The sequence below is a fragment of the Marmota monax genome, unplaced genomic scaffold, assembly GCF_021218885.2.
Source record: "Marmota monax isolate L192 unplaced genomic scaffold, Marmota_monax_Labrador192_F-V1.1 WCK01_AAM20220418_F8-fsc00008, whole genome shotgun sequence".
NCBI classification, from domain to species: Eukaryota; Metazoa; Chordata; class Mammalia; order Rodentia; family Sciuridae; genus Marmota; species Marmota monax.
In genome coordinates, this window is record NW_026694432.1 from 25,020,261 (window position 1) to 25,032,587 (window position 12,327).

A 12,327-nucleotide genomic window follows, 5' to 3' on the forward strand; every position below is an offset into this window, starting at 1 on the left:
TAATTCTGATAGGGACTGTCCTGCAGCTGAAGATGAATATGGATACCATCTCTCTGTCTCGCATGCAGGCCAGTTAGCACTCACGGAGGTTAGCATGTTTTGCTAACCCCAGATGAGACCTTAGGATCCTTCTTATAACCAAAGTTCTTCCCAGCTAATCAGAATTTGCATATTATTAAACTGGTTTCCAGCCATGCCCACAAATCACTTTTATCAGGTTTTGGAACTGTGTCTGAGAATGGAAGGGAGGAGTGTAATTATACAGAGACAGCTTTCGTCCCTACAGAGGGGAAATCGGAGGGTGGCATTGTATGCACTTAGTGTCAGTACCAGAATCACAGTGTTGAAGGAGGAAGCCTGCTACTCATCCTTGATTTAGAGCCTCTCTGAAATATGATATGACCTGAGTAGCAAAATGCCTGATTATGTCAGTGCCAAGGAATCCTTATTCTTCTTGATTCCTTATCCCTCTCTGCCTGTGAATTATAGAAAATGATGGTAAAATACATTTGGCCCAGCTGGACGGGGTTGATTAAGGAGAATTTAATTCTGTTGCTCTATTCTCCAGACTCCATGTAGTGTCATATATGAGACAGAAACTGCCATAATTTCAGATTTATAGGTAGCTTATACTTTTCCAGCAGTACATACATTTTAAAGATTTTTCAATTTTATTTCCAGTTATCTCATTAATAACCTTATTTTCTACTTTTATAGTGTAATTGGGTATCTCGAAGAGCAGATCAAGGACCTAAAACTATTGAACAGATTCACAAAGAGGCCAAAATAGAAGAACAAGAAGAGCAGAGGAAGGTCCAACAGCTCATGACCAAAGAAAAGAGAAGACCAGGTAAGGGTGGAAGGCCACTGAGCTTGGAAGAACCTGGGAATCTGAGGGGTAGATATGTAAGAATTCTTTATTCAAGTGTGAAATGAGACCACTGAGAATAACCCAAAGAATGAGAGTGGCAATTGTTAAGTGAACCATTTTCCTCTAGAGATCAGTCATTGCTTATATGGAGTGGTGCACGCCTGTAACCCAATGACTCAGGAGGCTGAGGCAGGAGGATCACAAGTTCAAGGCCAACCTCAGCAATTTAACGAGGCCCTATATCAAAATAAAAAGGCTGGGAATGTGGCTCAGTGATTAAACACCCCCAGGTTAAATCCTCAGTACCAAAAAGAAAGAAAGAAATAGAAAAAAATAATTTCCGTCTAACTTTTCACAAAGTATTCTAGTCATTAACTGCAAAGACCAAGTGTGGCCCTGCCTTGCCCACACTGAGTATTCATTTGTGTCATTTGGTTTTTTTAATAGGTCAGTCTGGTTCATGGAGAGCCAATATAAGCAGAGGACTCTGCTTGATATTTTCATTCTGTGGGCACTAAAGGGCCTGTCATCAGTACTTGCACAGCTTCTTTTGTCTTTTTCCTTGGTTTTGATTGAGCTGGCTGAGTTGAAAATATTGCTCTCGGGCTGGGGTTGTAGCTCAGTGGTTGAGTGCTTGCCTGGCATATGTGAGGCACTGGGTTCATCCTGAGTACCACATAAATAAATAAAGATATTGTGTCCATCTACAACTAAAACAAAAAGTGTGTGTGTGTGTGTGTGTGTGTGTATTGCTCACTCTTTCTAATGACTTGGGATAATGAGAGACTGGCTCACTCTGTTCTCCCTGTAGGTGTTCAGAGAGTGGATGAAGGTGGGTGGAACACGGTACAAGGGGCCAAGAACAGTCGAGTACTTGACCCCTCAAAATTCCTGAAAATTACTAAGGTGAGTGTGACCTTTAAAATTTAATTTACAACAATTCTGCCATGAGTCTCAAAAGTACTTGCTCATAAAAAAATAACCACATTGCAAAGCAAAAATAAAACCACATTGCATATTTTGTGGCATGGTTGTTTGGGGACAAATACTTTTCTACAAGTTAGTATTGTTCAGTGTATTCTACATACCTGTCTTAGCACTAGTTCATTTTATTTCTGAGTTTCTTCTTTTTTAAATATATATTTTTTAGTTGTAGAGGATCGAACCCAGTGCCTCACATGTGTTACACAAGCTACAGACTCAATCCTATGAGTTTTCTAAAGAGGAAATACCTGGGTTAATCCCATCCACTTGGAGGCTGAGGCAGGAGTATCAAGAGTTCAAAGCCAGCCTCAGCAAAATCCAGGTGCTAAGCAATTCATTGAGACCATTCTCTAAATAAAATACAAAATAGGGCTGGGGATGTGGCTCAGTGGCCAAGTGCCTCTGCAGTCCCCAGAACCCAAAAAAATTTAACCAGGAGGGCTGGAATTGTGGCTCAGTGGTAGAGTGCTTGCCTGGCATGTGTGAGGCACAGGGTTTGATCCTCAGCACCACATATAAATAAGAAAAAGATCAGTTGACAACTAAAAAAATTAATATATTTTTTAAATTTAACCAGGAAAGATATTAAATTCCATATCCAAGGACTGAAAGAATTCACAGAGAGCCTATTAGAAATCATTCTATAATAAATATTTAATATATTCTCCCTTCCTCTCTCTTGAGAACTCATGGGTAGGAAGAAGAAAAAAGTTTCTTTTAGCAGATGTTTCTAGCAGTAGGAGTCGATAACTATAAGTAGGGCGAAGAATTTAAGGGAATGTTAAATTTGGTAAAAGTGAACACCGGCAAAACCCAGGGGTTTGTGCAGATGGTTTGCGAGTCTCTCAAGACCCTTACTTGTAATTGGTTTTCCAGGGTTCTCAGGACTGGCAGCCTGCCAGCAGAGTGCTGAGCACAACCTAAAACTAATGTGAAAACACCAAATGAGAAAAGATAACTGACAAAAAATTAAAAGAGTCAGAAAACTGGATAATAAAACATACAAATGAACTAAGTCATTTGTATCTTCATGGTTTTGTCGAAGCTTTGCTTCAGAATAAAGCATTCCCCTTCAGAATGTCTCGATGTAATTCACTATAATCATATTCTCTAGGATTCTGGTATATTCTTGTAGGTGTTGTTTAGGTCACAGAGCAGGACTTTCGCTTCTCAATACAAATTGATTCCCATCCATTTCCAGCAGAAGACAATTTTAATTAAAGCCTTACATTTAAAAAATTGCTCTAGCATCAATTCAGCTGATACCTAATAACAACATTTTTGTTTTTAAATATTACATTTTTGTGCATGAACATGATAAGGAACAATTCTGGAATCAATCCTCCACATCACTACTGTCCTATTTTGAAAAATAAGTAAAATTGTGTGTTAATAAAATTTGTGTATTCAGATAATGTATTCAGATAGTAGTTCTGTAGGTACTGTGTGTCAGTATGCTACAAAAAGTTCAAAACCATTCAGAATATTTATTGTTAATTGGTAGAGATTTGTATAAAAGTATGTCACATAGCAAAGCAGTACATCCAGAGTTGTCAAAATATAGCAATACTTTCATTAGAAAAAACTGCATTCATCTTTTTGTAATTCTGTTCACTTCTACTGAAGTTGTGCTTGGCAAGTGAAACGTGAAAGATATCAGGCACCTTAACTCACTGCACTCACAGTCCATTATTCCATTCTTTTATTCCCCTTTATTGAATACTCTCATTCCAACCCGCCATCCCTCACCCAACGTGAAAATCTTGTGTCTCTTAACTTGCTTTTCCGCAATAATGTAATATTTGTGAATTTCCTTTTCTTCATCTTTTTTAAATTAATGGGCATTATACAAGAGGAACCATTAAAAGCTTCTAACATTTTGCAAATTAATAAACCATCTTAAATAGGAGGACTTGAGGGCATTCCCCAGACCAGTGCCTTCAAATTGTGTTCTGTGGAAATGAATCCAAAGAAGTGACTTAGAGGCTTCCGTGATCCCACTTTAAAGGGAACAGTTCCAGTTTATGTTTCTTAAACTGGCATGCCAAACAAAATTTGTTGCTAAAATTGGTTCTACTGAACTGAAGAAGAAAAAAAGAAAAACTATTCTTTTAGAATATTTCCTATATTTGACTTGTGACCACTATGTTACAGCCCACAATTGATGAGAAAATTCAGCTGGTACCTAAGGCTCAGCTGGGCAGCTGGGGAAAAGGCAGCAGCGGTGGAGCAAAGGCAAGCGAGACAGGTATGTGCACTGGCCTTCTTCCAGCCTACTGCTAGCTTCTCCCTTGGGATGCTCTTCTATAGTCACCGCATAACGATTTTAGGAAAAGATCTATAGACTGATCATGCCCCGGATGTTATTTTGGTGGCCCTCTCTAGCATAAACTAGGATTTCCTCATTGAAGAGGATCTTTGGTTAAACCATTTTTAAATTTTGGCAAAACCTTTTTAGTTCACAATTTCTTTTTCATATACTTCTATTTTTTTTTTTTTAATATTTATTTAATTACTTTTTTTTTTTTTAATTTTTTATTGTTGGCTGTTCAAAACATTACATAGTTCTTGATATATCATATTTCACAATTTGATTCAAGTGGGTTATGAGCTCCCATTTTTACCCCATATACAGATTGCAGAATCACATCAGTTACACATCCATTGATTTACATATTGCCATACTAGTGTCTGTTGTATTCTGCTGCCTTTCCTATCCTCTACTATCCCCCCTCCCCTCCCCTCCCCTCCCCTCCCCTCCCCTCCCCTCCCCTCTTCTCTCTCTGCTCCCTCTACTGACATTCGTTTGTCCCCCTTATATTATTTTTCCCCTTCCCCTCACTTCCTCTTGTATGTACTTTTGTATAACTCTGAGGGTCTCCTTCCATTTCCATGCATTTTCCCTTCTCTCTCCCTTTCCCTCCCACTTCTCATCCCTGTTTAATGTTAATCTTCTTCTCCTGCTCTTCGACCCTACTCTGTTCTTAGTTACTCTCCTTATATCAAAGAAGACATTTGGCATTTGTTTTTTAGGGATTGGCTAGCTTCACTTAGCATAATCTGCTCTAATGCCATCCATTTCCCTGTAAATTCTATGATTTTGTCATTTTTTAATGCAGAGTAATACTCCATTGTGTATAAATGCCACATTTTTTTTATCCATTCATCCATTGAAGGGCATCTAGGTTGGTTCCACAGTCTAGCTATTGTGAATTGTGCTGCTATGAACATCGATGTAGCAGTGTCCCTGTAGCATGCTCTTTTTAGGTCTTTAGGGAATAGACCGAGAAGGGGAATAGCTGGGTCAAATGGTGGCTCCATTCCCAGCTTTCCAAGAAATCTCCATACTGCTTTCCAAATTGGCTGCACCAATTTGCAGTCCCACCAGCAATGTACAAGTGTACCCTTTTCCCCACATCCTCGCCAGCACTTGTTGTTGTTTGACTTCATAATGGCTGCCAATCTAACTGGAGTGAGATGGTATCTTAGGGTGGTTTTGATTTGCATTTCTCTGACTGCTAGAGATGGTGAGCATTTTTTCATGTACTTGTTGATTGATTGTATGTCCTCCTCTGAGAAGTGTCTGTTCAGGTCCTTGGCCCATTTGTTGATTGGGTTGTTTGTTCTCTTATTGTCTAATTTTTTGAGTTCTTTATATACTCTGGATATTAGGGCTCTATCTGAAGTGTGAGGAGTAAAGATTTGTTCCCATGATGTAGGCTCTCTATTTACCTCTCTTATTGTATCTTTTGCTGAGAAAAAACTTTTTAGTTTGAGTAAGTCCCATTTGTTGATTCTAGTTATTAACTTTTGTGCTATGGGTGTCCTATTGAGGAATTTGGAGCCCGACCCCACAGTATGTAGATCGTAGCCAACTTTTTCTTCTATCAGACGGCGTGTCTCTGATTTGATATCAAGCTCCTTGATCCATTTTGAATTAACTTTTGTGCATGGCGAGAGAAAGGGATTCAGTTTCATTTTGTTGCATATGGATTTCCAGTTTTCCCAGCACCATTTGTTGAAGATGCTATCCTTCCTCCATTGCATGCTTTTAGCCCCTTTATCAAATATAAGGTAGTTGTAGTTTTGTGGATTGGTTTCTGTGTCCTCTATTCTGTACCATTGGTCCACCCGCCTGTTTTGGTACCAGTACCATGCTGTTTTTGTTACTATTGCTCTGTAGTATAGTTTGAAGTCTGGTATCGCTATACCGCCTGATTCACCCTTCCTGCTTAGCATTGTTTTTGCTATTCTGGGTCTTTTGTTTTTCCATATGAATTTCATGATTGCTTTCTCTATTTCTACAAGAAATGCCGTTGGGATTTTGATTGGCATTGCATTAAACCTGTAGAGAACTTTTGGTAATATCGCCATTTTGATGATGTTAGTTCTGCCTATCCATGAACAGGGTATATTTTTCCATCTTCTAAGATCTTCTTCTATTTCTCTCTTTAGGGTTCTGTAGTTTTCATTGTATAAGTCTTTCACCTCTTTTGTTAGGTTGATTCCCAAGTATTTTATTTTTTTTGAAGATATTGTGAATGGAGTGGTTGTCCTCATTTCCATTTCAGAGGATTTGTCGCTGATATACAGGAATGCCTTTGATTTATGCGTGTTGATTTTAACATTTATTTTTTAGGTGTAGATGGACACCTTTATTTGTATGTGGTGCTGAGGATCGAACCCGGGTCCCGCCCGTGCTAGGCGAGTGCTCTACCGCTGAGCCACAAGCCCAGCCCGCGTGTTGATTTTATATCCTGCCACTTTGCTGAATTCATTTATTAGCTCTAATAGTTTCTTAGTAGACCCTTTTGGGTCTGCTAGGTATAGAATCATGTCATCTGCAAATAGTGATAATTTAAGTTCTTCTTTTCCTATTTTGATGCCTTTAATTTCTTTCGTCTGTCTAATTGCTCTGGCCAGTGTTTCGAGAACTATGTTGAACAGAAGTGGAGAGAGAGGGCATCCCTGTCTTGTTCCAGATTTTAGAGGGAATGCCTTCAATTTTTCTCCATTCAGAATGATGCTAGCCTGAGGCTTAGCATAGATTGCTTTTACAATATTGAGGTATGTTCCTGTTATCCCTAGTTTTTCTAGAGTTTTGAACATAAAGGGATGCTGTACTTTGTCAAATGCTTTTTCCGCATCTATCGAGATGATCATATGATTCTTATTTTTAAGTCTATTGATGTGGTGAATAACATTTATTGATTTCCGTATATTGAACCAGCCTTGCATCCCAGGGATGAATCCTACTTGATCATGGTGCACAATTTTTTTGATAAGTTTTTGTATCCGAGTGGCCAGAATTTTATTGAGGATTTTTGCATCTAGGTTCATTAGAGATATTGGTCTGTAGTTTTCTTTCTTTGAAGTGTCTTTGTCTGGTTTAGGTATCAGGGTGATGTTGGCCTCGTAGAATGAATTTGGAAGTTCTCCCTCTTTTTCTATTTCCCGAAGTAGCTTGAAAAGTATTGGTATTAGTTCCTCTTTAAAGGTTTTGTAAAACTCTGCTGTATACCCATCTGGTCCTGGGCTTTTCTTAGTTGGTAGTCTTTTGATGGTTTCTTCTATTTCCTCAATTGATATTGGTCTGTTTAGGTTGTCTATATCCTCCTGACTCAATCTGGGCAGATCATATGACTTAAGAAATTTATCTATGCCTTCACTATCTTCTAATTTATTGGAGTATAAGGATTCAAAATAATTTTTGATTATCTTCTGTATTTCTGAAGTGTCTGTTGTGATATTGCCTCTTTCATCCCGTATGTTAGTAATTTGAGTTCTCTCTCTTCGCTAGCATGGCTAAGGGTCTGTCGATTTTGTTTATTTTTTCAAAGAACCAACTTTTAGTTTTGTCAATTTTTTCAATTGTTTCTTTTGTTTCGATTTCATTAATTTCAGCTCTGATTTTAATTATTTCTTGCCTTCTACTTCTTTTGCTGTTGTTTTGCTCTTCTTTTTCTAGGATTTTGAGATGAAGTATGAGATCATTTATTTGTTGGTTTTTTCTTTTTTTAAGGAATGAACTCCAAGCAATGAATTTTCCTCTTAGAACTGCTTTCAATGTGTCCCATAGATTCCGATATGTTGTGTCTGTGTTTTCATTAATCTCTAAGAATTTTTTAATTTCTTCCTTGATGTCTTCTATAACCCATTGATCATTCAGTAACCTATTGTTCATTCTCCAAGTGATGTATTCTTTTCCCTTCCTTCTTTTATCGTTGATTTTCAGTTCCATTCCATTATGATCAGATAGGATGCATGGTATTATCTCTACTCCTTTATATTGTCTAAGAGTTTCCCTGTGACATAATATATGATCTATTTTTGAGAAGGATCCATGTGCTGCTGAGAAAAAAGTGTAACTGCTTGATGTTGGGTGGTATACTCTATATATGTCAATTAAGTCTAGGTTATTAATTGTGTTATTGAGTTCTATAGTTTCCTTATTCAACTTTTGTTTGGAAGATCTGTCCAGTGGTGATAGAGGTGTGTTGAAGTCTCCCATGATTATTGTATGGTGGTCTATTAGACTCTTGAACTTGAGAAGAGTTTGTTTGATGAACATAGCTGCACCATTGTTTGGGGCATATATATTTATGATTGTTATGTCTTGTTGGTGTATGGTTCCCTTGAGCAGTATGTAGTATCCCTCTTTATCCCTTTTGATTAACTTTGGCTTGAAATCTATTTTATTTGATATGAGTATGGATACTCCTGCTTGTTTCCGAAGTCCATATGAGTGATATGATTTTTCCCAACCTTTCACCTTCAGCCTATGTATGTCTTTTCCTATCAAATGCGTCTCCTGTAGGCAGCATATTGTTGGGTCTTGTTTTGTGACCCATTCTACTAGCCTGTGTCTCTTGATTGGTGAGTTTAAGCCATTAACATTTAGGGTTATTATTGAGATATGGGTTGTTCTTCCAGCCATATTTGTTTATTTATGTTACTAAACATGGTTTGTTTTCCTCTTTGATTATTTTCCCCCCTTTAGTGTCCTACCTCCCACTGTTGGTTTTCATTGTTATTTTCCATTTCCTCTTCCTGTAATGTTTTGCCAAGGATGTTTTGAAGAGATGGTTTTCTAGCTGCAAATTCTTTTAACTTTTGTTTATCGTGGAAGGTTTTAATTTCATCTTCCATCCTGAAGCTTAATTTCGCTGGAAACACAATTCTTGGTTGGAAGCCATTTTCTTTCAGTGTTTGAAATATGTTATTCCAGGATCTTCTAGCTTTCAGAGTCTGTGTTGAAAGATCAGCTGTTATCCTGATTGGCTTACCCCTAAATGTGATCTGCTTCCTTTCTCTTGTAGCTTTTAAAATTCTCTCCTTATTCTGTATGTTGGGCATCTTCATTATAATGTGTCTAGGTGTGGGTCTCTTATGATTTTGCACATTCGGCGTCCTGTAGGCTTCTAGGATTTGGGGTTCTGTCTCATTCTTCAAGTCTGGGAAGTTTTCTCGTATTATTTCATTGAATAGATTGCTCAATCCTTTGGTTTGAAACTCTGTCCCTTCCTGTATCCCAATGACTCTTAAATTTGGTCTCTTGATGTTATCCCATATTTCTTGGATGTTCTGCTCATGGTTTCTTAACAGTCTTGCTGAGCTGTCTATGTTCTTTTCAAGTTGAAATACTTTATCTTCATTGTCTGATGTTCTGTCTTCTAAGTGTTCTACTCTGCTGGTAGTATTCTCAATTGAGTTTTTAAGTTGGCTTATTGCTTCCTGCATTTCTAGGATTTCTGTTTGTTTGTTTTTTATAACCTCTATTTCCCTGTGTAGTTGATCTTTTGCTTCTTGGATTTGTTTATGTAATTCATTGTTGAAGTGATCTTTCATTGTCTGATTTTGCTGTCTGATGTCTTCCTTGAGACTCCAGATCATCTGAAGCATGTATATCCTGAATTCTTTATCTGACATTCCATCTGCTGCAGCTATTACCTCTTCTAACGTTGAGTTGACCTGCATTGCTTGTGGTCCTTTCTTTCCTTGTCTCTTCATACTGTTCGCGTTCCTTTCTACTTAGTGAAACTGTTGTGCTATTGAATTTTCCCCCTATATATTTATATTGGTCTTGTATAGTTGCAAAGTCTCCCTCGCAGGCGCGGGCGGCGGCTCTGTCCCTCTGCGGGCCGCTAGGCTTGTTCTGTGGGTGGTCACAGTTCTGTCTACTTTGCAGGTGCAGGCAGCGGCACTGCCCCTCTGCAGGCCTCTGGGGCTGTACTGCCAGTGGGTCGCAGGTCCGCCTACCTTGCAGGTGCGGGGGGGGGGGGGCGGCTCTACCCTTCCTCAGGCCACTGGGCCTGTTCTGTCTCTCGGTTGCAGGTCTGGCCTGTTCTGATGGTGGTCACAGTTCCACCTACCTGGCAGGCGCGGGGGGTGGGGGGCGGCTCTGCCCCCCAGCAGGCCCCTGGGCCTGCTCTGTGCGTGGTCACAGTTCCCTCTACCTTGCCGGTGCAGGGGGAGGGGGCGGCTCTGCCTCTCAGCAGGCCGCTGCTCCTCTTCTGCCAGTGGGTCGCAGGCCCGCCTACCTTGCAGGAGTGATTGGAAGCTCTGTCCTGCCGCGGGCCACTCGGCCTGCTCTGTGGGTGGTCACAGTTCCACCTACCTGGCAGGCGCGGGGGGTGGGGGGTGGCTCTGCCCCTCAGCAGGCCGTTGGGCCTGCTCTGTGCGTGGTCACAGTTCCCTCTACCTTGCCGGTGCAGGGGGAGGGGGCGGCTCTGCCTCTCAGCAGGCCGCTGCTCCTCTTCTGCAGGTGGGTCGCAGGCCCGCCTACCTTGCAGGAGTGATTGGAAGCTCTGTCCCGCCACGGGCCACTGTGCCTTTTCTGTCCGTGGTCACAGTTCCACCTACCTGGCAGGCGCGGGGGGTGGGGGGCGGCTCTGCCCCTCAGCAGGCCGCTGGGCCTGCTCTGTGCGTGGTCACAGTTCCCTCTACCTTGCCGGTGCAGGGGGAGGGGGCGGCTCTGCCTCTCAGCAGGCCGCTGCTCCTCTTCTGCAGGTGGGTCGCAGGCCTGCCTACCTTGCAGGAGTGATTGGAAGCTCTGTCCCACCGCGGGCCACTGGGCCTTTTCTGTCGGTGGTCACCTGGCAGGGGCGTGGGGTGGGGGGTGGCTCTGCCCCTCAGCAGGCCGCTGGGCCTGCTCTGTCCGTGGTCACAGTTCCCCTACCTGGCAGGCGCGAGGGGTGGGGGGCGGCTCTACCCCTCAGCAGGCCGCTGGGCCTGCTCTGTGCATGGTCACAGTTCCCTCTCTTATTTAATTTTATTTTTCGGCAGATACAACACGTTCTTTTGTATGTGGTGCTGAGGATCGAACCCGGGCTGCACGCATGCCAGGCGAGCGCGTTACCGCTTGAGCCACATCCCCAGCCCCATATACTTCTATTTTTGATAGACAACAGTAATTATACATATTTATGGGATATAGTGTGCATTTCAGACACACATATTATGAATAATGATAAGATAGGGTAATATTTATGGCATATTTATCAGCTCAGATGTGTATTTTTCTTTATTTGGGGAACATTCAGAAAACTTCTAGTAGCTGTTTGAAATGTTAATTAACCATTGTCAACCACAGTTTTTCTACTGTGCTATAGAATATCAGAACTTATTTCTCCTATCAGTTTAGCTAAGTGGTTAGGAATTAAATCTGTTAGGGTCCTTTGTTGTTGTTCACAGTTCAGTCTAGTTACAGATATTACTGGGGCCCCAAGTTAAAAGGGAAACTCATTATGTTGAAAAAGAGTGTTAATTCATAGAAACATTTAATTTAAAGGAGTTTATAAAGAAAAGCTTAAAATATTTTTTAAATTTCTATCAAAAATCAGTTTTTGTCAGCTATGAATTTTTTTTTTAATTTGGTAGTTATAGATGGACATAATACCTTTATTTTTATTTACTTTTATGTGGTGCCGAGGATCGAACCCAGGGCCTCACACATGCTAGGCAAGTGCTCTACCACTGAGCCACAACCCCAGCCCCAACAGCCATGACCTTTTTAACTAAAAATGTTTGAACCATCACAAACATGACTGCTATCTAAGGAAGTCCAAAGAAAAGCTAAAATGTTAACCTTCTCATATATTCTTCCTACTAAGAACTTTCACTTAACTTTTTAAAAAATTTTAAAATGTTACAATTCATTTAAACACACATGCATGATTTTACATAAATGGGATCATAGCATTTGTATGCACTTTGTTTAATTGCAGTATTTTGGTTTACATTTGCCTGCCTCCTTCTTGCTATTTACCATAAGCATCCTTGTGCCCTATAAGGATAATTTACATTTTTTAAAGGTGCAGATGCTTCTAATGAACAAATGTTTTTAAACACTATTTACATACAAATTTCCTCCATTGCTTTAGTTCTCACAAGTAGATGTACCAGGAGATTAGCATCTCCTGAACCTGTTAGAAATTCGTGTTCTCATTCCAGGTATAGTGTTTCTCACCTGT

General features: G+C 40.4%; 1 protein-coding gene across 26 annotated transcripts in view; it reads left to right on the top strand.

Moving 5' to 3' along the window:
* Eif4g3 (eukaryotic translation initiation factor 4 gamma 3) overlaps positions 1-12,327 on the top strand; it is a 294,828-nt gene that overhangs the window by 251,447 nt on the left and 31,054 nt on the right. For all 26 annotated transcript variants that reach the window (XM_058571093.1, XM_058571091.1, XM_058571090.1 and 23 more), the window contains 3 exons: positions 718-850; positions 1,683-1,777; positions 4,010-4,103. In XM_058571093.1, the coding sequence (XP_058427076.1) occupies positions 718-850; positions 1,683-1,777; positions 4,010-4,103 (322 nt within the window). The remainder of the gene's footprint in view (positions 1-717; positions 851-1,682; positions 1,778-4,009; positions 4,104-12,327) is intronic.